General features: G+C 34.8%; 1 protein-coding gene across 1 annotated transcript; it reads right to left on the bottom strand.

The window, feature by feature from the left end:
- Positions 1 to 100: 100 nt before the first annotated feature.
- On the bottom strand, positions 101 to 26,874 carry LOC138711847 (uncharacterized). The gene is made up of 3 exons (XM_069843109.1): positions 26,777 to 26,874; positions 12,125 to 12,243; positions 101 to 984 (listed from the first exon to the last, which is right to left on the bottom strand). Exons 1-3 carry the CDS (start codon positions 26,832 to 26,834, stop codon positions 529 to 531), a joined length of 633 nt encoding a protein of 210 aa, XP_069699210.1. The 5' UTR covers positions 26,835 to 26,874; the 3' UTR covers positions 101 to 528.

Raw genomic sequence — 26,874 nt, forward strand, 5'->3', positions numbered from 1 at the left:
TTCTTCACTCAACTCATTCTCCTTGGACGTCAACATACTACACATAAGCTATAACCATGGATTTTTGGGATGTATGAATTAATAAGGAACATTCCAAATATAGGGGAAATTTTTATTCCGTGTTTGTTTGCTAAAAATTATTTGCAGGTATTTTTCTAGCACTTCGTATAATATGTTCTGTTTGTGAATCAAGACAGCATAATATTCTTTGAAACAACATGTTATACTTCTATATTAACGGAGATAAATAAATGTGAATTTGTAGTTTAGCAGTATTTGTGTGTCATATTATACAGTAAATACATATTTGCTTGAAATAACTCTTCTCTCTTAACACAATATTCTTACGCTTAAAATTGTCGAAAATATTTTTTCCCGTGATTAATATATTTTAAACTAACTTTTATTACTGATATTCATACACTAATTTTCTTCCATTCGAAACACTGCATAGTGAAATAATGTGATACAAAAATTTCTAATTCACTTATAGAATTTGGAACAAAATAATGTCACTCATTTCCCTCTTTAATGGACTACCTCTGTTTTTGTAGTTATTACTGTGGTTCCATTCACGACTTGACTTGTCTGATTCGTAGTCACGTTCGCAGCTACTTGGACCGGGGCTGCAATTCTACTTGCATTCTCTATGACATTCTTTACGAAGTTGGTGGAGAATTGCTTCAAGGCCAATTGGTATTGTTTCAAATCTTTAGAGAATAGTTTAGAAATATCCTTTCCCATCGGTATAGTTTTTGTGTTAGCATCCTCAGGTATATCGGAATTGTTTATTATTAGTCCTCCGGATGCTTTAGCAATAGAATCGAGGAATCTAAAGATAATGATGTTCAAGTCGTGAACGAAAGCATACTGAAGTTCTGTCAATTCTACCTTCACCAATCTTATTATATAAGTTATTGACACCTGTCCTTTAGCGAAGTCTTTATCCAGGTTTAGAAGCAGCTTCTCTACCAAGTCTGTAATCTGAGAAAATAAGAGAGTGAATTAATTTATTTAAGAGTAGACTGATGTAAAATTTCATTTTTCTAAACTATTCTAGGTAGATCTCTACCTGAAATTTTGTACAGTTGTCCTGCTGAATATAAATAGTTTCTGTGCAAAGTTTTATCTCATTTGGTGCAGAAATGTATAAATTATTGACTATTTTGTAATTTTAAATTATGTAAATTTAGTTTTTCAAAAATTGCTACTCCTCCCACAAATTCAAATATTTTGGCCTGAAATTTTGTCTACGTACTTGTCAGACCCTCAGAAACAAAACTTACTATACAATAATTCTTTTTATTTTACTAAAAAATAATTAAACATATTTTATGCACTAAAGTGTAAAAAAGAGAAAAAGAATTCAACTCAAGTATCAAGAAAAATTAACATTAAAAATGTGAATATTAGGTATAATTCTGATTTTATGTTTTGTTGAGAACACATTCTAAAACCTCTACAAAAAACCATACATGTAGTACAAAATTTGTAGAAATAGTAACATTTTTAGCAATGCAAAATTTACAGAAAATGAAAGTGGAGAAAATTGACTTCAAAATTTGGGATGATAAAAATGAACCAGATCTCTGTCTTTTTGATTTTATAAGCATTTTGAAATATATAAGCCTAGCTTATTATATGCGAAACTTACACTTAAATGCACTACCACGCTGTGCACACCTAACCCACACTAGTAAATAAAGATGACTGATAAGAATATGTAACTCATAGTCTAATATATACAGTCGCGAAGCTTGGGATGATTTTTTCCTTTGCATTTCTTGCGATAGTTGCTAGCCGCTTGGAGCACTGTGAGTACTAGGAACAATAGACTGTGCTATTTCCATCGTGATCTAATACAGGCCGTAAGGTAGACCATGTGACTCCCTTAACCCGAATGTGAAGGGCGGCTTTTCAACCATATAAATTAGTTGGAATGAATAAAGAGTAACATATATTTCTTTCAAATGTAGTGTAATTGCTTTAATAAAATTTAAAACAATGATTATGAGACATTTCAGACATAATTCACTTGAGAGTTAAGTTGTAACATTATTTTTGGTGTGAAAATTACGTTGTTCGTATGTGTAATACCTGCCTTTATTTCGATTAAATATTACGAAATTCTTGTAAATTTATTTATGCACGATTCAATAATTTTAAGTTGCACCGCACGGATACTTAGATATGCTGAAATTATAGGTTATGTTTACTGTACCAATTGCCCCTTTCTGTCTAATTTTAGTGGTCTCCAATGCCCTGCCATTACATATGTACCGGTATATTATGTCGTATGAAAATTATAGGATATGTTTACTATATTTAACTTATATTCCTATATTCGCAAGTATACATTATAATTAAACATAATGTAATGTCACGTATGATACCCCTGACATTCAATTTGTCTGTATTTTAATACTACAATTGAGACTGAATTACTGTATTTATCTACAACCTAAGAGACGAAGTAACACAATCGTATGTACACTAATTTCATAGGAGTGATATAGTAAATTTTCTGTCTACAATTAAGGAAGGTAAATGTGCTAAATTAAAATCACATTGTAAATTCTTTTTTATTAAATCTCAAAATAGCTTCAGTTCTTAACTTAAAACGTTGATGCGAACAGATTATGTTAACATGTAAAATTCTCTTCACATTAAAATAACACAGTTTTATAATTATTTCTGCAACATATTATGCATCAAGAAGTACACGAAACTTATGGGTACATTACACTAAATAAATCTTAGCAATGATATGCAATAAAGTTATAATATAATATTTCATTGAACTCCATACACTGAAATAGAAAACTCGAACATACATTACGGCGGTCCAGATCGAAAAGGCATTGACTGTGCCGTATTTCGCATTGTTGTGGAAAGTTGTGTAAACTGTGAAATGTTTGTTATCTGTTGTATTAACTGTAAATAGCTAAAATACAATAATTTGAATAATAATATGGGACAAGGAGACGTTTGTTGCACTATAAATTCTAAGAAAAAGAGGTCAGAGTTATCCTTCTTCCGTAAGATCCAGGAAGGTGAGTTTATAAAATATAATATATGCTTTATGGAAATAATATATGAACCTTATGTATTTCGTATTTCAATAGTGGAAGGAAGGTGTTATTTTTTTCAAAAGGACACGATATCGAAAGTATACAATACATTTTATCGTCTGCTAGAGAAAGAGTCTGTGATGAGGCGATAGTAGCGATCCTAGTGGCTAGCAACTATCTGTGGATGCATATTTCAACTGTCTGTGTATGCATATTTAGTAAGTATTGAGCTTCGTGACTGTATATATTAGACTGTGGTTAACTTATGAAAATATTATGCTAGATAACTATTATTTACAAATCCTATAGACTGTAGACACTATTATAACACTAACAATAAAACTGTTAGAAACTTGCAAATATTTATTGTCACAAGACAAAATCCCACCAATGAAAACACGTTATGTCTACTACTAGCAACAAGTGGAATTTTTCTTCAGACAAGAGTTGTGCTCTCCTTTGTAACATGATACCTTTCAAAGAAAGGTGACATCTGTTGGATTCTATGAAGAAATATTTCGAGAAGTCGAGAAGCTACACTGGCTCAATCGGATTTCTAATGTAATAAATAATGTATGAAATACAGCGTAATTTTCAAAATAGTCGCAGAATTCAAAGAGGAGAGCCTGGACGGGGCATTTAAATTACCATTCAGAGCGCGCAACCTTTTAGAAATGCGGCCCTAAACAGCTGATAGACCTGTCGTATGGCCATGAAAATTGGCGAGGGCATCTTTAGACCGTAAACAAATTTTTAAAGTTAAAAACAAAAAATCATTTTTTAATCAAAAGTGACAAAATTTCACATTAGTGTATCCTTAAGAACAAGAGGGACCAACCACAAGAAAAGCTATAGGGAGGAAAGAGCTACAGGACCTTACATGGTTTTAGTGGACGTAAGTACGGCTGGAGTTTATTTATAATCTTCAAACTTGAAATCTCAATCTGAGAATATGCTATTATACTGATATTTGGATTATTTTCAGTAGAGAAGAAGATTCTAGAGCATAGCTCTGCTATTTTGCAAAGTTTTAAACCTAGGAATACTATACGTGCTACTAAACGTGATTAAATAGATTGTGTTTTTATTTAATCTCTCTGTTCCTAACAGTAAAAGCAAAACAAATACTATGGAAATATGACACATTGAAACATCTGAATATCACTTTATATCAAAGTCATCTATATCATTATGCAGCAAATAGCTCTGTTTCTAATACATATTGGGGAAAAATTTCATTTCTCGTACGCGTCCTTCAACAGGACCCTATACTCTCATTTTCGTTCGGCCCCCACATAATATCTGGTCTATTCTGAATCCTTGTACCCTTGACGTCCCATCTTAGTGCATATTGCCTGTCGCGATGTTGTTTCGTTCTTAATTTCTTGAGCATGTTCGAAATTCTCATTATTATTTAAATGAACTGAGTCTCTTAACTATCGTAATTTAACTCTCAGATAAACGATACCTCACGAACAATTCACACAATCGATCCCTTACCCATACCTCGGCGCCACGCCGAAGTGACTAAAGACGGAAATTGCTATCTCAACACGCTCGTCCCTCACGCATCTCGTTCAGCTGGTTTACATATTGTTAAAAGTGACGTCCGTCCCATATCCAACTGTAAATAAATCTTTAACGTATCACTTACAATTTTTGTTCAGTAAGTATTTCAAATTGTGCAGGTTTTGGGACATCCGAAACTCCTGAAACACCCAAGATCGGAATACGAAGTAGTTCTAAGTAAAAGAATAAAGGAAATAGTATTTGATTTACTAATATGTGCTGCTATGTACTTCTTCACTAAGTACAACCACAGTCTAAGACATACAGTCACGAAACTTCAACACTTTTTCTGCCAACATTCGCGACACTAGCGCCCAAGCGGCAGGCAAGGCACTGGCCATAGTCTCGTTCAGCCAGCACGTGCTTTAAAGGGATGCGAGATGTTATAATAACGTTTTAATCATGCATCGGAATAAAGGCAATGTGTGCAATGACGAAAATTGCAGTAACAACAAGTTTAAATCTCCGAATTTGTCGTTCTTCAGATTCCCTAAAGACCATGAGAAAATCATAACTCAGGAATAACCAATAATCCACGTTGTAGGTAGCCTACGTATTGTGTTCTATAAAACATTATTATTACTTATCAGTTACCTATTTGTATGTCAGGAAGGAGAGTTTAAATAAAAACAAAGTAAATACCTGTTACAATATATTATTTTTTTGTAGAAATCATATGTGTAAATGTGTAACCATTCCGATTTTGGATAATGTATCTACAGTTTTTAATGCAAGTAATTCCATACTTTTTGTATTCGTGTTTTTTTTTTCTATATATTTTTCAAAAGTTGAACGTTATATTGCATTCAAGTAGGGATCATGGTGTTAATTTTTCAAGAATTCATGGAGTATTGTAATCCTTTTGCAAAATATTCACTTCTTGAATAAATCCAGACTGTGTCGATAGATTTCTGATGTGTTGGTGTAGATTCATGTGGCAGACGTATTAAGTTCTCAAGAGCCTTTTTAAATTTAATATAAAAAGCAATCTTTTCTGTAATAATTTGTATGACTGCTATTGGTGTTGATTTTACATTCCCAGTGATTATTTGAGCTGTTCAGAGCAGAAGTGGTGTAAGTCAAAATTAGGCAATGAGATTTAAAGTAAATATTCTGTAAAATACAGCGCAAAGTAGCAATTAATATATCCTTCGTGCTATTCACTGACTACTAATAGTTTAAATAAATTCAATATTAACTGCTACTTTGCGCTGTATTTTAAAGAATGTTTACTTTAACCCTCATTACCCATTTTGACTTACACCACTTCTGCTCTGAAAATAAAATTAGGCCTACATTTTCTGAGTTAATTGAAGTCACAATTTTTTCAACAAAATTGTGTGTTCATTTATTTGTTTTCACCTACGTCATATTAACAGTAAGGGCATGTAAATTACTTATTATATAGGTAGGATAAGTTAAAATTAGGCATTATGTGTGAAAACTGGAAATGTAATGTAAAATGCGGTAAACTTGCCATAAACATTTAAACCATAATATCAGCACTATTTGTCACTCAAAATAATAAAGGAAATACCTGTTCTTAAGAAATGAAAAATAATAAACTTCATAAATCAATGTCTGTCATATTAAGGTTTAAATCTTCCCCTTTTTTATTTTCAAGTTTACCTCAGCGGCCGAGTTTACCCCAATTTGCGGTATGGAAAATGATTAATTTCTGAGAAAATAGGGAGAGGAGTTCACCACGCAATGTACTCTACGAGATATGCCCTACAATTTTGACTCTTCTCACAGGAAATATAGAGTTCTAATTATTCATAAATATATTTAGGAATGAATTTAATTAACCATCCACGTACGAACAATTATATTATTTCAAACCATGATACGTGAACAGGGCCATGATTCAGTTGTAAGGAGCAGAAATAATTACCTTTATTCCCAGCTTTTCAAACTTGTAGATTAACTGCGTGTAAAATTCTTCTAGGATTCTAAAGTAAAATTAATAAGAATCATATACACTTACTGTATAGAATAAAAATATAAAACAAATTACGCAAAACCCGTTTTCTGATGTGTTATCATATGTCGTGTGCACACTTTTAACTTGCCTGCCGCTAGAGGCTACTGTCGCGCCAGCTGTCAAATGTTGGCATATTTTATACGTATGAGTTGCGTGACTGTATGTCTTTGACTGTGGTACAACTATCTCAATCGCAAGACCAATCGACATCTTAATGGTCTGTCGTGGCTCTATTTGTCACAATTATTAGGATTTGAACCGGAGAGTTACATACAGTCGGATTGAATCGCTAACTCACCTAGTTCTTACTCTGAAGGTCAAGAAATCGCTAGCCGATAGAGGTGAAAGGAGTGAAGTTATGAAATCTCATAATCAAATAGCGCACAAGCTTAGTATAAAAATTGCGATCTCATATTCACATAGGACAAAGGTTATTAAAAAATTGTAGTTTCATAGTCACATAGCGCTGACAGTTAGTATAAAAGTTGCGGTCTCACAGTCACAAAGCGTACAAGGTTATTTTAAAAAATTGCGATCTCATAGTCACATAACGCAGAAGATTAATTTAATAATAATTATGGTCTCATAGTCAGAATGCGCACAAGTTTAGTTTAACTATTGCTGTCTGATAGTCACGTAGCGCACAAGGTTAGTTTAATACTAGTGGTCTCATAGTCAAAATGCGCACAAGGTTAGTAAAATTACAGTCTCATAGCACGCAGACCTCGCACCTCGCAGTTATAGAAACCGCTCACTATCTTTCATGTAGTCCGGATTAGTGCGAGTCGGGCCTCGCACGTCTCATGCGTCAGTTCAGAAAAACCAAGGCTTTAGTGTCACTATTAAGTAAGAGAGGTCGTAAAATAATGGTAGATAGAGGTTTTAAATGTCTATATACAAAATTACTTGGAAAAGGACAACGAGAAAGTTGTACTGTAAAGAATTGTAGCACACGACTACTAACATTGTGAAATTTTGAAATCATTATAGGGCCATATTCTTGAAAATTTTTATATTTGTTTATCAAATGTTGCTAAACATAAAGTCATGCATGATATATCTGCAAGATCTTCGAAGTTGGTACGAAGTGAAATTTTAATATTAGGCCTACTGATTAAATTTCTGGTCATGTTACAAAACACGATGTCCTTAATGCACGAAAAGCTGTGGACAGAGTTGCAGAAGAATTCTTCCAACTTTCCTTAAAACTAGAAATGGAATCCATGCCTCAGTCAATAATATTGCTATTGTCACAAATGAATTTGAGCAATTCTTAGTAACGAATGATTACAGAAATAATATTATAATATTTGGTTGTGAAACTAACCTAAGATAATTTATTGACTTTTTTTGGTACTCAAAGGACACACTTCTAGAAAGAGTGAAGGGAATTTGGTTTTCGTAATTGTAGTGACCGCAGGTATAAAAGTTCCACATGCGCGCAAATGTTGACAATTACTGCAGAAATGAAACTGTCACGTGTGCACAATATGGCTATATCATTTTAACAGTACTTATCTTAACTTTTTGCACAATATTTCCGACACACTTTATTTGGATAAAACGTAATACAGCGAACGCGAGTAGGGGAAATTATCCCCACCCTCGCCGCATGGCACCTAGCTCGCCTGCTTTCTCTCTCCCTACTGTCTCTCTCTCTCTCTCTACTATCTGCCCCCGCTTCGGTGGATCACTGCATACCGCCTCGCACGTATTTCATATTTAATACAACCAAATTTTATGTGCATTAGACACAACGTTCTTTCCTCGAAGTAACACATGGTTTACTGCCTACCGCCTCGCACAACACAACACAACACAACACAACCAAATTTAATGTGAATTAGACAACATTTTTTCCTCGAAGTAACACATGGATCACTGCCTACCGCCTTGCACGAATTTCCTCACAACACAACACATGTAATGTGTATTCGACACTACGGCACAATGAAGCTACATTGCATTTCTGCAATACGTTATGGCAGTTCCCTTGAACATAAATAGATTCATTTCCCCTTCTACCACCAACTCGTCTCGGTAGCCGAGAGGTCTAAAGCGTGACCAAAAAGCGTGCGTGCGTTTCGTTGGGAGGATCGACGGATCGAATACTACCTTCTTGAAAATCAGAAGAAAAAAATAAAGAAAGAAACAAGAAGCAAGAAAGAGAGAAGTTGTGGCTGAAGAGAGAGAGAGGAGAGGCAAAAGGACACAGAACAAAGTTCCTCTTTTGCTGCGTAGATGCCGCATTCACTTTTTTTGTTCCACTTTTCCCTACTAGATGTCACCCATCCTAAACCCCTATTTCCACTCTTTCCCGCTAGAGTGTCTGGTGAGCTTGTAGGGGAGAAGTGGAAAGGGGTCGTGGGCGGCGCTTTGCGTTCGCTGTACGTATTGCCATTTGCACTTTTTATACTGCAATAAATTGGTGAAGCTTAAATTGCAATGTGAATAATTACATGATAATCTACCTATTGACATCTCAAAAGGAATAAGAATGTTTAAGAACATCTAGAGAAGAATGAACACAGAAATAAAGGAAGTATTCAGTTGGGAATTGAGAAATAAATAAACGATGTCAGGTATTAACGAGAGAGAATCAAACAGAAAATTTTATTCAAGACACTGAAATAATTAATGTAAATGAGGAAGAAACAAAAGATAGGGGAAATATGAACAATATTGTATATTAACGAAAGGAAGAGCAAACGAAATACTATACGAGCGAATGGTAAGGTCATCCATGAAGGAGCATTGATGGCACGGAGACACAGCTCCAAAATTTCAAGACCTCTGCACTAGAATGGGGTTGTGTTGCGGCATCAGTCTGTGACCACCTTTTACCTCCGGAAAAGACCCGGTACTACATTTTACAGGAGGAAAAGTCAACCCCAGGACAATTGTGAAAGTTTCGGCAAGAAATTAAATCCTGTCACCTAACCCTTTTAGCCTGTATAGAGCGTCTGTACCAATTGAGCTACCCGACCGTGTGAAATTGATATAAAAGTCTTGATACGGGGAGCAAGATGAAATGAAAATTCAAAAGACGAATATATATTTGAAAAGAAGAGGAGAAAAAATCACAAAAGGAGGAGGGAAAGCAGGGAAAAAATAAAAAGGAAAGTAGGAGATTAGGAAATCTTAAAAGGAAATTAAAAGTGGGAGGGGAGGAGATACTAGGAACTTACTTACATACTGACTGGAATTTTAAGGAACCCGAAGGTTCATTGCCACCCCCACATAAGCTCGCCATAAATCCCTATCCTGAGCAAGATTAATCCAGTCTCTATCATCATATCCCACCTCCCTCAAATCCATTTTAATATTATCTTCCCATCTACGTCTCGGCCTCCCCAAAGGTCTTTTTCCCTCAAGCCTCCCAACTAACAATCTAGAGGCATTTCTGGATTCGCCCATATGTGCTACATGTCCTGCCCATTTCAGGCGTCTGGATTTAATGTTCCTAATTATGTCAGATGAAGAATATAATGCGTGCAGTTCTGTGTTGTGTAACTTTTTCCAGTCTCCTGTAACTTCATCCCTTTTAGCCCCAAATATTTTTAAGCACCTTATTCTCAAACACCCTTAACCTATGTTCCTCTCTCAAAGTGAGAGTCCAAGTTTCACAACCATAAAGAACAACCGGTAATATAACTGTTTTATAAATTCTAAATTTCAGATTTTTTGACAGCAGACTGGATGATAAAAGCTTCTCAACCGAATAATAACAGACATTTCCCATATTTATTCAGTGTTTGATTTCCTCCCGAGTATCATTTATATTTGTTACTGTTGCTCCCAGGTATTTGACTTTTTCCACCTCTTCAAAGGATAAATTTCTAATTTTTATATTTTCATTTTGTACAATATTCTCGTCACGAGACATAATCAAATACTTTGTCTTTTCGGGATTTACTTCCAAACCTATCTCTTTACTTGCTTCAAGTAAAATTCCCGTGTTTTCCCTAATCGTTTGTGGATTTTCTCTTAACAAGATACTAGGAACAGTTGAGGAAAATTATAAAATAAGATTTAAAAAAATGTGAAGACACTGAATATACGAAAAAAGGAATTAATAAGAATTTGGAGAGAAGCGAGCAGAAGAGGAACTATTATGTAAGGAAAGAAATTAGTACCGGTGAAATTGGATTAGGAGACGCAGAAGAAGATAAAGATGTAGTTAGTCATTATGTAATGCAACTTCAACTTTGGACTTATGATACTTCATGAAATCCCACCGTTCATTCTTGAAGACCCTGTATTAAGTGTGTAATGGCATTGTTATTAAATGTATAGTATTGTGAGATAAGTGTATTATGATCAGTCAGAATAGTAGACTTGATCCTGTAATTACAGGTTGTTCTGCCTGTTTACCGCAGAAGAAAAAGCTGCGTGTGTCTTATTGTTGGCGGAACATATTACAACGGCGATTCCAACAAGAGTACTCCAAGCAGATTCTAGCACATTATAACAATATTCGGCGGTGGCATACACATTTCCAGGAGACCAATAGTAGAAAAAAAAAAATGCGAGAAGACGTACAATATCTGAAGAATTAGCGGAAATATTCCGACAGTCCTGTGTTCGGAGTGCTCAAAAGTCCATGCACTCTGTAGTCCACAAAAAGGTCTTCCTAAATCGACGTCGTGTGGAAGCGATTGAATTTACATGCCTATAAAATCAGACTGTTGGTTGCGATCAAGCCACACGACAAGGTGCGCAGCATTGGATTAGCGATCAACTTGCTACAAAGAACTGTCCATGATCCAGGATTTATAGATAGTGTAAGATCCTCTTTTCGGATAAGGCAATATTCAATAACAGCGGTTGTGAGGATCGGCACAATTTCCGCATTTGGGGATCCGAAAATCCACTTGTCACACACGAACACTTTTAAGATTCTCCTAAAGACAACGTTTAGTGCTGTTTAATGCACAACAAGATTTTTGAGCTCTCTTTCTTTGCTGAAACTAACACCAACCACATTATGTATATGAACATGCTTGAGAATATTCTGTTTTCTGAAGTCGAGGAAAAGATGGGTGCTGGGTTTCGAATCATCATAAAATAAGATGGAGCACCGCCCCACTTTGTGAATTATGTGAAAAAAAGTATTAAATCGTCGTTTTTGTGAGTGGTGGTTAGTTACCCATAACGTGGCCCTCAAGAAATCCCGCTTTTACCACTATTATTCTGGGGTTATGTGAATATTAAGTTTTACAGTGACATTCCGAATCTTGTAGTCCTTAAAGAAATAATTAGACAATCAACTGCAAACGTTACTCTAGAAGTTTTTGCTACAGTTTTGACAGAAATTGAATATCGTTATGACGTGTGCCGTGTTAATATTGCGCGTATTGAAATTTACTAATGCTGTTCGGATTCTTTTGATTTATTGTACCAAATAAAATAATTTTCAATTCATTATACTTCATAATAACTTCATGAAACACCACCATCCGTTCTCGAATTCACTGCATTCACGATATTTTATACTTACTCTGTGAAATGTTATTGCGATGAGGCCATAGTACTCCTCGGCAGCTTCCTTAATGAATTGAAGTGTACTCTTGGCGAGGTCGTATTTCGCAGCCGCCGCTGCCGACACCAAAGTATTCTCTGAAGAAAGAAAGAAAATAATTGTGATACTTTCTTTAAAATCTGTGTAAGTAGCAATACTGTGAGAGTATATCTATATTTATACAATTCCTTTTATAAATGACTATGAGAAATTTTCTTATTATACTTCGTTCCGTAAACTTTGGCCGGCAGAGGAGGAGAGAAGTATAAATGCTATTCAACCAATGGCAGAGATCTCATTCTACGTTTGACTTGAAGTTGGGCGTGGATAGAATGCTTCAGATTGCCCAACTTCAAGTCAAGCGTAGAGTGAGATCTTTGCCATTGGTTGAATAACAATTATAATTTACTCTTCCTCTTCCGGCAATGTTTACATCTCTTGTCAGACATTATGGAACGAAATATAGAATGACTGATAGAAGTGCTAAGAATTAAGGACCAAAGACGCAATTTTAACTGGTACGAATTTTTTTGGATTGAATATGCGGTTTATATTGAAAATTTTTTTTCTAATTATGGTTTATTTAACGACGTTCGCAACTGCCGAGGTTATATCAGCATCGCCGGTGTGCCGGAATTTTGTCCTGCAGGAGTTCTTTTACATGCCACTAAATCTAGTGACATGATCCTGTCGTATTTAAGCACACTTATAGCCGGGATCGAACCTGCAACATCGCTATACTGACTGTGCCGTCAGGGTGACTTTATAATGAATTATTTTGATAACTCGTGAAGTAAGAACTAGAAATGAATATTGAAATGAACCACGAAAGAAACATTTAAAACATATACTTTAGTAATTCAAATGTTTTACAGCAATACGTAACCTAGAAAATGAGAAGCACAGAAATAGAAACAAATAATTTAAATTATAGTTTTTGATTAATAAAGTTGATGTAGTTTCTTAAATAATATTTCTTCATTAATATCAATCGGTTTAGTATGCCCGACATAACAAATAATCTTAAGATAAGAAAATCTTTTGTAGTTGAGATGCGTGAAACACATCTACAACTTCATATTAATTAAGTTATGTACAATATTACAGGAGGTTAAGTAATGCGGTAATGAAATAAAAAGCATCGATAAAATAAAAAAAACAAGAAAAGTTTTATAATAGGCTATTCGTAGCCTAATTTGTGCAGATATGGAATTAAAACATGGGCCGCGTCTTGATAACAATCCTTCTCTATGTAGGCAACAAGTTTCGCAAGACCGTCCACAAGTGGTATATATTCCGACACCCTTGTTTACTGCACATGCACAATGCGCTTTATCAGGAACTTGGTAAAATTAGGTGGCTCAGATTTTGTTTCGGGGTCTGTACTTAGGACAGACACAAAGTTACAATCTAGAAATGGGACTTACACATTGCCACAGGAGAAATTAATCTGAAAGAATGCTTCGGATAATATATTCTCTTACTTTTTATAAAGTGAAGTAATTAAACTCAAACATAAATTTTAGCACCTAAATTGGCACATAATGTTTATATTATACTTTACATTTCGCTGTAAGAGAAAAATAATTATCTACTAAATTGTCTACCATAATAGTATATATGGTACATTCAATTTTATAGTTGGTTTAATACTTGTCTCTACAAGTTGTCCATATCACCTATCTTAAACAAATTTATAAATATATAAATTGTCTAAATTTTTAAATATCACTAATACAGGGCGTTCAAAAAGTCACGCAACCTTATGGGAAATCATGTATTTTAGAGTAAGTGGTGGTCGTTCTGTGCTCCACACGAGTGGACACATTTGACCGTAGACACATTTGACCATGTTCTGAAAAACATGTTGCAATATTTAGCGTACGATGGCATAGACACAATTATGAATATTCGCTTGCAATTTCGGAATACTCTGCGGATGAGTAACGTGGGCAGCATTCTTGAGGTGCCCAGCAGGAAAAAGTCTCTTCAGTTCAGTGTTCTTTAGTACCTGAGAATTGAAAGAAAAGAATTGATAGATAAATGAAGACAATTACATGTGTCTGCGTACAGTTGCGTGACTTTTTGAACACTCTGTATAAACGATAATACCAATATGTGTGTCTTTGTTACGCATAGTGAAGCAGTAAAGTCCATGAAAACAATTATTTGATACATAAATTAATGGGCTAAATTTCAGCTGACTTCAGACATAGGTAGGATATGAAGATTCCTTCAATGTACTGGCTGCAAGCTGTATATGTAATGATTAGAGCTAGGAGGTTGGTACCAAAACTGTTAAGTTGTGTGAGCTTGACTATATCTCTACCGAGTGAAAAGTAATAGAGTATCTCTCGATGTCAATGAAGCAGTACGACAAACATGTACAGCTGTCAAAAGAAAAAGAGGCCGCTCTCCTGAAATAAAGTTCCCTTCGGGTATCTTCGCTACAATTCGGAGACAGGCGATGTTACATGTTGTTGGACCACGTTGCCTGATATCTACAGTTATAATTGAAGTATTCTGTGTGTTATCGATAGCATAATGGTAGCGTTCAGGCCTTTTATTCATGAGGTCCTGCGTTCGACTACAACCACGTGCTTTTTATGTTCTTTTTTGTTCTGTTTTTGAGAGAGACAAACTATACATAATGGCTCCTTTCTCTTTTACGATTATTTTAGTAATTAACATCAGGTTCATTAATATATTATGCCATGACTTTATCATTATGATATTGTGGCTGCAAATGGAAAGAAAAAAGATTTTATTCTCAATAAAAATATCTTTCGTGGCATAAACAAAACAAATTTACTGGCGTCGGCCTTAAAACATTCAAACAATTAAGCGTTCAAAAAACAAAACAAAAAGCCACAATTCAATATTTAGTCTATCTTCCTCCTATCTCGATCATCTTGCAGTCGAATGGGCATGGAATTGACTAGTCTTTGCAAATAGCGACTGTTTTTAGACACGATATTCCAGGCATTCTGAACATACATACATAAGTGTTCTGTCCATGGGCAGGTCTTTCATTGCAAACCCAGCAATCTCCAATCTTTCCTATTTTCTGCCTTCCTCTTAGTCTCCGCATATGATCCACATATCCTAATGTCGTCTATTATTCTTTTCAACCAGAGACCCAACCAGTTACTTTTTATCTTTCTAATCAGTTCCAGCATCATTCTTTCTTCACTCACTTTTTCAAACACAATTTTATTTCTTATTCTATCTGTCCACTTCACACGCACCGTTCTTCACCACATCTACATTTCAAATGCTTCAATTCGTTTCTCTTCATTTCGTCGTAATGTCCATGTTCCTTCCCCATACAATGCCACACTCCACACAAAGCACTTCACTAGTCTCTTCCTTAGTTATTTTTCCAGAGGTCCGCAGAAGATCCTTCTTCTTCTATTAAAAGCTTCCTTTGTTCATGTTTGCAGTTTTTCTTGGGAAGGATAGGCCTAAATGCGGTAACATCCCGTTGCTTTCCGCACACCACTATCTCTTTCGCATCTTATTAAATTCCAGGGGTCCCAAGCGTGGAGATGAGGAGAGTGGATTTGACTAATTGGGCTCTCCGGACTTCACCGAAAGTCACGGCAAGGGTTAAATATTAATTCTATCAGGATGTTTGATCCTATCAGAGATCGGGAAATCTCAATTAGCCTTTGCCCCCCGCATCCTGGACTAGCTTCTACGAATCATCAGAAAATCTTAGAGTGTGATTGGGCCAATTTTTTCGAAAATGTTTCCACACTTTTGCCCTCGTAGCTCAGCGGACGAACGTCGGAATTTAGATGTCAACGTCTCAGGTTCAATTCCTCGTTACTCCTTTTCATTTTATTGTGGTTCAAGATAGTATAATGTAATAATACAAAAAGAAAAACTAATACTAGTGTTATGCAACTGGATTTTTCCAAACCTAATATTAAATTTATATTATTTATATCGCTAAAGAGCGATTACAATATAAATAACTTGAATATTATTTATACAGTATCACTAAAGAACGATAACAGAATATAAATGATAAATATCGGTTTGTTTAATTAATATAAGAAATTATATAATACGTATTTAATTATCTAAATAAAATAATCTATTTTACAAAGAAAGATGTTTATTTGTGTTACAATAATTACCTACATAAAATACAGATTATTTATATTGCGAAAGAACAATAACAATATAAATAACTTGAATATTATTTTATAATGCTAATGAAGGAAAACAATATAAATGATAACTTGAATATTATTTATATCGCTAAAGAACGATAACAGAAAAAAAAAACGTGAATATTATTCATATCGGAATTTCACAGATTTATTACAGATGTATTTAAGAAATTGTAGAAGAATAGTAATTAGTAACAGTGTCCTATTTATTCTTCTTGGAGCCAAATTTGTAACTTTTAAAAGTGTGGTTACTATGTTGAAGTGTATGTGTTGCAACGGATGCTTGATTTGTTATGTATGTGAGTCAGTTATGGGATGCTTGATGTCGTCGCAATGTCGTAATTATAGTTTGATTGTGTTTGTGTGACTATTGTGTATTAATTTATGATGTATGGTACGGAAAGTTGCATATTTGTATTATAGAAGTGTTACGTATGTGTGTTGTTAATGTTTTTGTATGTTTCAAATTGATAACTGATATTTGTTTTGCAATCGCAATGCCTAATTTACGGATTGTTTATGTTTTGTTTACATCGCGTAAGCTAATTTAATTTTCTTTTCCATTTCTCTTTATGCTTATCTTTTTGTGTATATAACTATAGCCCTAACATACATATGTAAAATAGGGCTAACCCCCATTGGAGATACTGTAGCTACAATATTAATAATTATTATTCGTATCGTTATAAAACGATAACAGAATACAAATGATGACTTGAATTTTATTCATATCCCTAAAGAATGATAACAAAATATAAATAACGTGATATCCATCAAGAACGATAACTGCATATAAATGATAATTTGAATATCATTTACATCGCTAAAGAACGATTAAAAAATAAAATGAAAACTTGAAGAAGGCGCGAACCCAGAACCTTTGAATCAATAAACAAGCACTCCACCGCTGGTCTGCGAGGAGCAGATATGGAACACTTTCATAGTTCCGGAACTGCTTGTACAAGCACATGCATCGTCTAACATCGCCGCGACCCGAAGTGGACTTTGAAAATATTCGCTGTTCACGAGTGCGGCCACTTTTTTTTTTTTTTGACAGCTGTACAAACGGGTGGTAACTAAGCTTGTGGTCCAAATGTCCACAACCTTAGAACAAGAAATTAGTATAAAAACAATAATTTGTAATTATAAAGTTCGTAACTCCCAATCTAAATTAATTTACCCATACATAGGCTATAAAAATAACATACAAAGTATACAATTATGATTCTAGCCTCATTATAACAAATAAGAATGGATATTTTGATTTTCCCAAAAGAAATACTCCTTTTAGGTTCAGAAAAAAAACAATATTTGTACTCTGAAAATATTCGTTCTTCGTAACAAGACGTTATTGGAGCAAATCTGAAATATGATACAATGAATTTATGTTATTATCCAATTAATAATGAGAAAGAATGGTGATAGTGTCAGAAAATTGTCATTTCATTTATTTGTTAACTCTGTATTGAAGGATTGGTGTAATGTTATATAAAATAAGAGTTTTTTTTTCTATATTTTACTTTTCATTCGAATATGAACAAGTTTAGTGTGGCAATATTGTTATTTTCAAAATAATAAAGTAAAGGATAAGATTATTTACAGAAATATGTTATATAATGCATAAATTGAAGGAATATTGTGTTGTAATGCATTATTTGCAGAAAGAAAGACTAATATTATATTAGCAAATAGTAATAGATCAACCGATGAAAGAGGAAGGCTATGTCGTCTTTGAGACGGTCTCGGAGTTCACACGAACAGTAAAGGAATCGCTGCGGTCTTCAGGGAGGCCTGCGTGGACTCCGCGGACCAGCGGTCTCGGGCTCAGTCGGGCTATAGTTCGTTGCATCCAGCACGAACACTGAAGCAAGAGTTCACAGAGATAGCGGATAGGCTTGGTGGTCTTACTGCTGTACAGGTAGTCGGTTGGAGGACCATGGTATGCCCATGCTCATCTCTAATGTCTAGCAAGTAATTAATACCAGGTTATTTGGACGCCACGGTAATCTAGTTCTGAACTTATGATGCTGTGGACCAGGGTTCGATTCTCGGCGTGAACCCGATTTCTTTAACTTGTGTTAGGCAAGCCCGTCGTCCAAGTAACAAGAGTTTTCCTCCGGGATTTCCTGTTACTCTCTGACACGACAACAAATCTCCATCATTATTTCATGTTAAAGGAGGTGTAGCGTAGACCAATATCCTATGGCACACCTGGGCAACGAATCTGTCGGTAAATTGGTCTACACAACTGGCTTCATATGGATAAATGGCGAAGAATCAAGTGCCCACCGTTAGTAAAAGAAATACCTGGTTATTTCATAGTCTTCAATAACAGAATATATCAGGCTTCCCAGCCTATTACGGCGAAACCAAAGCAACATACCTCCTCTTCCAGAGTCGTCCCTGTCTCTTGTTTTCCTCTTAGGATTATTTCAATTTGCTGGTTTGAATGATCTTCCATTTTTCTTTTTTAGAACATGTCGAGATATGTTATAATGAATCAAGTTTAATATGATATACAGTGACATCAAAAACTTTTTCCTTACGTTTTTAGTTACTTTGGTTTTACAATACCATGCAGTTTTAGTGGTCATGGTAATATTTTACACTGCATAGGTACAATCAGAACATAGTTAAAAATACACTACCAGCGGGCGGTGCGGTCGAAGACCTATCCGCGGTCAGCGTAGACCTGCAGTGACGGCGAGGTGCCACGGGGATTCAGAATGTTCAAGTAAGGACAGGCCTACTAAGACTACTGCAGGTTAATTGCCGAAGTATTAGAAATAAACTTATTCCGTTTTGGAACTTGGTCGATGTTTATAAACCAGATGTAATAATTGGGACGGAATCATGGCTTAGGGAAGACATAAATGACTCGGAAATTTTTAGGTCGGATTATAGAGTCTTCAGAAAGGATAGAAGTGAAAAGGGAGGGGGAGTTTTCGTTTGTACTAAGATAGAAATAAGTAGCAATCTTCTGTGGATACATGAGGAAGTTGAAATATTGAATGTTCGGATAAGAAATGGGCGGGAAACCTTAGATGTAATAGCATGTTACAGACCACCCAGTGAATTAAACAATTTAACTTTGCACAAACTAAATGAATATCTTAATACAGTATCAGAAGACCGAAACGTAGTAATTGCTGGGGATCTAAACCTCCCGAAAATTAACTGGAACGGGATTTCAGGTACAAATTCAGATGCACAGACTCTTGTTAATGAATTGATCTGGCGTAAAGATTTCACGCAGGTAGTAAATGGTCCGACGCGTGACAATGCCCTCTTAGATGTTTACCTACTAAGACCTGTCTCTCTCTTTGTCAACTCTGAAAGTCTTCATAAAATAAGTGATCACAATAGCGTCTTATTAGAAATCTTCTGGGAAAAGACAGTGAATCCGAGGTCAAGTCTGGAATTTTAACAAAACCGATGTCCATGAATTACAAACGTTTCTACGACAAAAGCATGACGACTTTCTAAGGACTGAAGGAAATATGGAAAATGTGTGGCATAAATTTAAGTGTATAATTTTCGAGGCATTAGTAAAATGTGTACCTTCTAAAATAATTAAGAAAAATCGGACCCAGAATATTACACTAATTATATTCGCTACTTAAAGAAAAAGACAAGGCGCGCATTTAGCAAACGTAAACGGAGCCATGAGCATTGGGAAAAATATATCGAATTAATTAAGAAACTTGAGTGTGAAAAAAGGTTAGCTCAGGAAAATTTTCTAAAAACTATTTTAAAAGAAGATGAAAGTAACAATTGGAGACAGTTTTATAATTATGTAGGCAGGAGAAAAGGGAAAAATGAAGGAGTAGTGCTTTTACGAAATTAGAACGGAGAAAGTATAACTGATGACAAAGAAAAGGCCGACTTATTAAATTCCTATTTCATTTCGGTTTTCAATAATAATAATAATAATAATAATAATAATAATAATAATAATAATAATCCCGCTGATAGGAGTGGTTGTGTCACAGACCGTGAATGTGAACCAAATGCGACTTTCAAAATAACTTCCAAAGGGTTTAGAGAGAGAATAACGAAATTAAAAAATCGGAAGTCTCGAGGACCAGATAGTATTGCTACAGAGATTCTTAAATTAGGTTCCGAGGCCATAATTCCATACTTAATGCGTATATTTCATGTTTCCATAAACAATGCAGCTATTCCATGTGACTGGAAATCAGCTATAGTGGTACCCATACATAAAGGTGGAAATAAATTAGATGTCGGAAACTACAGACCGATTAGCCTTAAATCTGTCGTATGTAAAGTCATGGAGCATTTGATATCGGATTATATTCGTCATGTTCTAAATGCGAAAGACTGGTTTTACAACCGCCAGCATGGTTTTAGGGAAGGCTTCTCATGTGATAGTCAAATTACGTCGCTGGTTCAGGATCTAGCTGAAGAGGTAGATAGAGGCGGAAGAATCGATGCAGTTGTGATTGACTTTTCGAAAGCATTTGATTTGGTGCCACATGACATATTAATAGATAAGTTAAGTAGGCTAGGAATAGATAAAAGAGTGGTGCTATGGATCCAAAAATTCTTAAAAGGTAGAACCCAGAGAGTTAGAGTAGGTCATGAAATATCGGAAATTGGAAATATAAGTTCAGGGGTGCCACAGGGCAGCGTTCTGGGTCCATTACTCTTTATAATATTCGTAAATGACCTATGCCAGGATATTACATCAAATGTGAGGCTATTTGCAGACGACTGCATTATCTATAGAAAGATTAGAAATAATTCAGATGTAGATGCTATTCAAACAGACTTGAATAACATTTACAACTGGGCGTTAAAGCATAGGATGAAAATAAATGGTTCTAAAAGCAAATCTATAACATCTTGTAAAACCCGAGAGGAAACTAGTCTTAATTACGAAATCAGTGGTGTTGTAATTCCGCAAGAACAATGTTGTAAATACCTAGGAGTGTATTTAAACTCCAAACTTTCTTGGGGAGAGCATGTTGATAATGTTACAGGCATAGCATGGAGGACACTTCACTTTATTATGAGAATCTTGAGAAAGGCTAGCCCCAAATCGAGGGAAATAGCATATCTAACATTAGTGCGACCGTTAATGGAATACGGAACTACGTGTTGGGATCCCTATAGAATATATCAGATAAATTCCTTAGAAAGAATCCAGTATAGGGCAGCTAAATTTGTTAAAGGTAAAAGAGAAGATGGGAACGATACGATAATAGAACTTAAATGGGAAACTTTGGAAAACAGACGTAGGGAAACTAGAATAACATCATTGTATAGAGCACATCTAGGTCAGAAAGCATGGGTAGACATAACGGCTCGGTTAGAAAAGCCAACGTACTATGGTAGGAACGATCATGATTTTAAAATCAAATGTAGGTCAGAAAGCATGGGTAGACATAACGGCTCGGTTAGAAAAGTCAACGTACTATGGTAGAAACGATCATGATTTTAAAATCAAATGTAGGAAACACAAAACGGATGTAGGTAAATTCTCATTTTTAAATAGAACTATAAATGATTGGAATGACCTACCTGCAGCGGTCTTTGAAGGCTGTCCTTCCTTAAGGAGATTCAAGAATAATTTAAAGAGTTGTGTATAAAGTGAAAATTAAAATTAAGGTGACATTCAACATTTAATTTTTTAAGGTGACATGTACTTATCTAGCCTGACGAGTTTACTTCCTTGGTTTGAATTGTAAATTTAAAAAAAAATAGCGTGTAAGAGGGCCTTAGACTAGAAATTTTTAGTTTAAATGTAGTTCTGTTTATAAGTATGCATAAGAATGCAATTATTTGACTTATTTGAACTGTTGTATCAGTGAAGCGAGGTGAGTCAGTGAAGTTATGGTTTTACAGTGCAGTGAACAGTTCCGATCAGTGATAATTTATAGCGTCAATGAAATGTGTTCTATAGTGTCAGTGAAATGTGTTACAGAGTGTCAGTGAAATGTGCTAAAGTGTCAGTGAAATGCGTCACAGTGCCACTACAGGGAATGAGATGAGAGTAAAGTGAAAGACTATTGAAACTAATGTAGGACCTATACATAATTATGTAGGTTGTGTTGTAAAATTAGGTGTTTTATTTTATGTTTTATTTTTATTGTGTTAAATTGTATTGTGTATTATTAACGTATTGTGTATAAAATTGTATATCTGTTGTAAATTGTATTATGTATTGTAAATTTTACTGTGTATTGCTTATCATTTTAACTGTGTATTGTTAAAATTGTATATACCACTGCCACCGGGTGCTTGCCCACTTGCAGTGTAAATAAATACATACACACATACATACAAGGAAAGAGTTTTTGATGTCACTTTATCCCATCACCAACTTCTAATTCTTGTCTGATGTCGTCGCTTTTATTGTTCGTTGCCCAAGAATTCTGTTTCAGATGTTTCCAGTCCACTTTTATATTTGATATCCTCCTGAGTTCGTGAGACTTTTTTGTTTTATTTTTAAAGTTCAATATAGTTCTGTACTTTAAAAAATCCCTAAAATGAATAATGCTGAAAGAAATTCTGCTGGTTACAGTTAAGGCACAAAATGCAGGTATATTATGCTATACTTCCAGTCTGTGCACATACATCTTGTTCATATTTTTTTTTACACTTTAAATATAACGTTCATTGTGTATATACTTCGAAAGCATGTCCTACAGTGTCTTAGCGTTGCGTTACTGGTCGCCATTTTCATTAATAAATAGTTGAAACACTTACTGCAATGATTGAATCGATTTTCTTGTGCTTTCCCAAGAGATGTCAGGAGCTTGACAAGGACAGAAAAGAAGTGATCGATAACGATTGCACCTAGTGGCAAAATTTGAAATAAATGCATGGAGTACGGTATACTATACTCCAGGACCCAGGATGTTAAAATTACTCAAGCTTCACAACCTTATAGATTATACATGCAAGAAGAGTGAGCGTTTTATTTATGCAATATTTTTATTGCGTTTATTTTCGTGTATTTTTCACTAGTGATTTTTGTAAAGTTCGACACATCACTTGTAGTGTTGCTCTTTTTATAGTATAGTTTTGTTTTTTAAATAGGTGATATCACATCTCAAAAATTCAAAATTGCGAATGTGATACTCGCCCAATAATTGAATTTTTAATTTTATTTTTTCTTAACTGGGTATCAGCCCTCAAAATTCTTTTCTTTGGCCTTTATAACGGACATAGGTGTACTGTATTAACATTTTTATCCATTATTTTCTTTCGCTGCAGTTTCAGTCTCCGAACCAGTTGTTACGGACGTTGTTACTTTATCTTTCCTTGTGATTCTTCACTGCTAGTGATCCCAACATTAATAATAATATTTTCAATTCCTTCTTCTATCAGTATATCGCATCTGAATTTAGTGAATTCAATATTTTTCATGCATGTACATAAAGCGATAGGTTTGGAAGTAAATCCCGAAAAGGCAAAGTATATGATTATATCTCGTATATGATTATATATCTCTGAAAATTGGAAATTTATCCTTCGAAAAGATAGAAAAATTCAAATATCTTGGATCAACAATAACATATATAAATGACACTTCTGACGAAATTAAACGCAGAATGAATATGAGATATACCTCTTATTATTCGGTTGAGAAGCTTTTGTCATCCAGTCTGCTGTCAAAAAATCTGGAAGTTTGAATTTATAAAACTATATTACCGGTTCTTCTGTAGGTTGCGAAACTTGGACTCGCACTTTGAAAGAGGATTAAAGATTAAGGTTGTATGAGAATATGGTTCTTAGGAAAATATCTGGGGCTAGAAGGGATGAAGTTACAGGAGAATGGAGAAAGTTACACAACGCAGAACTGCACACATTGTATTCTTCACCTGACATAATTAGGAACATTAAATCCAGACGTTTGAGATGGTCAGGGTATGTAGCACGTATGAGTGAATCCAGAAATGCATATAGAGTGTTAGTTGGGAGACGGTGGGAAAAAAAATCTTTGGGGAGGCCGAAACGTAGAGAGGAGGAAAAATAAAAATAGATTTGAAAGCGGTGGGATATGATGATAGAGACTGATAGGGATCGATGGCGGGCTTATGTGAGGGCGGAAATGAGCCTCCGGGTTCCTTAAAGGCCATAAGTAAGTAAGTAAGTAAGTAAGTAAGTAAGTAAGTAAGTAAGTAAGTAAGTAAGTAATGTATTGTTAATATTAATTTGTGTGAGAAGTGAAATTCGAAGAAAATTTTATTGCAATAGACAAAAAAATAAATCTTACCGAATCAGTTGTATGTAGTAAATAGTAATACCAGTCACTAAAATCATGATTATTAATTTGATTCTAATCTGAAGGGCTCAGAAAAAAGGTGGTACAAGTGACATTTCTAAAACGTTTGGGAAAATGTGAATGTGTTATAATATGAAATTAAAAAATCTGAACATATCTATTCTAACTGTAAATTGTATTACCTTTGCCATAAATACATTTATAAGAATTGTAAAAAATCTTAACCTGTAAAATTAAATTAATTGTGAGTAATACTAATATGATTAATAGTATGCTTGAAAGTGAAGTGTGTGTAGTTAAGAAAAAATGGTACATGTGTACAAGTTGTGAAAATAATGTGAATTTAAGTCTGAGCAATATTAATATGATTAATAGTAGGTATACATAAAACTAAAATATGTGTAATTAGGACAAAAGTAGTACATTATGTGCACTAGTTGTAAAAATATTGTTTTATTTGTTCAATATAAGCTTATAGGATATTTCAAAAGTCAGTTGAAACATTAAACCCCTATAAATATTATAATATTTGAGATGGGGAAAAAACAAAAAAAATCAGTGTTGGACAAACATCGGAGTTTACAAAACATTGGGAAGATGTCCGCCGTTCTCTTGTTCAACGTATAGCATTCTGTCTGCGACACCATCCACAGCATTTTGCAGATAATGTCTTAGAATATTGGCAATTTCTTGCGAGATGGCATATTTCAGTTGCAGTAAGGTTGTTGGATGTGTCAGGAAAACTCGTTCTTTAAGGTACCGGTAACCCCACAACGAAGAGTCTCCTGAGAGAGCACACGAATGTACTCACAGCCACAGCAGATATAAACAACCGACGGTCCTCACTCGCCTTGGACGGGTAATAAGTAATGGAGACAGTTTTATCGTGTCACGATTTGTAGGGTTGTCTCGCCCTATTAACAAACAGTTGTCCCAATACTCACTTCCTCTTTGAAGTAGAGAATCTCACAGACCAATTAATCGTAAATTATCAGCTCGGAATAGCATCAAACACTTCGACAAAATTCCAATACTCTTTAATATTAAAATGTATAAATATTAATAGAGTACAATTTTTTTTAACTTTCTGTTTTATGGAGGTAACAATTATATATGAAAAAAAAACTTAATTTAAAAATTAGAAGATTTTCCTCAGAAACTCAAAATGTATATTTGAGTTGAATTATATAGTGCGATCAGACATGCTTTCCCCCGCGGTGCGGGATTTTTCCTATTAGCGAGCCCTCACTCCTTTGCCGCGCACTGGATGGAATAGCAAGCCTGCTTACTTATTTGTTGACCTTGCAGTCGTAGCGCAGTCCTCGGGTGTGTTGTGTTCGTTTCTTAGTTCCACAGTATACATGAAGTTTATTACGCCTCGTGAGTTTACAACGGCACAGCGTATCTTTATTTACAATTCATATGTGTTAACTCGATCAGCTCATGAAGTTCGAAGACGGTTTCAAGAAAGATTCTCGGGTGTAGACGCTCCAGATCATAAAATAGTTCATAATCTTTATAATAATTTTCAGGAAGTGTCCAGCTTAAGAAACAAAAAAAAATCAGCGTAGGGTTTCAACAGAAGAAAGATTACATGACATTCGTAATCGTTAAGAAAATTCTCCTAAGAAATCTCTCCGTCGTCTTGCACAGCAAGTGGGATTTTCATGTGTGTCTGTGCAAAAGACTATTAAATTATTACGCTTCAAGCCATATAAAATAACTGGGCACATGCTCTTCAGTCAGGCGACCTGTACGTAGGCGCATATATTGCGAGTGGATTCTGGAAAATGTGATGAATAAATTTCCTAAAGGGATGCGAAAAATGTTTGGAGAATGAAGACGGGCAATTTCAACGCCTCATTTCATAATTTGGTAAGTAATGAGCCTCTTAAATTTGTTTGTATCTTGTTGTATGGTTGATTTGTCTTATTGTTTTATCCTCCCGCTTATCACCGAGACCTGGCTAACTGTCTAACAAGCGGCGCGATCGCTCATAGGCAGAATACTCCGGCGGAAAGCAAAACTGATCGCACTTTAGACTATATCTGCTTCTTTCCTCTCGATTAAAAGAAATTATTACTGTTATTACTGTTGAACGAAAAGGTGGTCTGCTAATTTATTACCTTTTTAATACAAAATTTGTCTCGTTTCACTATTGCTTTTGTTCCTAAATTTAATGAAAATTTTACTCACCATTGAACGAGAAGATAGTGGCTAGTGTTAGCACAAATATGATAGGATTCTTGACCATTTTGCCAGCTGAACAGTTAGACTGCAATGAAGAACATGTA

This window comes from Periplaneta americana, chromosome 13 (genome assembly GCF_040183065.1).
Source record: "Periplaneta americana isolate PAMFEO1 chromosome 13, P.americana_PAMFEO1_priV1, whole genome shotgun sequence".
In the NCBI taxonomy this organism is placed as follows: Eukaryota; Metazoa; Arthropoda; class Insecta; order Blattodea; family Blattidae; genus Periplaneta; species Periplaneta americana.

Coding starts and splice junctions, on each gene's coding strand:
- LOC138711847 (XM_069843109.1), bottom strand. CDS start 26,834: ATGGTCAAGAATCCTATCATATTTGTGCTAACACTAGCCACTATCTTC. Junction 12,244..26,776: donor CACTATCTTCTCGTTCAATG/GTGAGTAAAATT, acceptor TTCTTTCTTCAG/AGAATACTTTGGTGTCGGCA. Junction 985..12,124: donor TCGCAATAACATTTCACAGA/GTAAGTATAAAA, acceptor TTATTTTCTCAG/ATTACAGACTTGGTAGAGAA.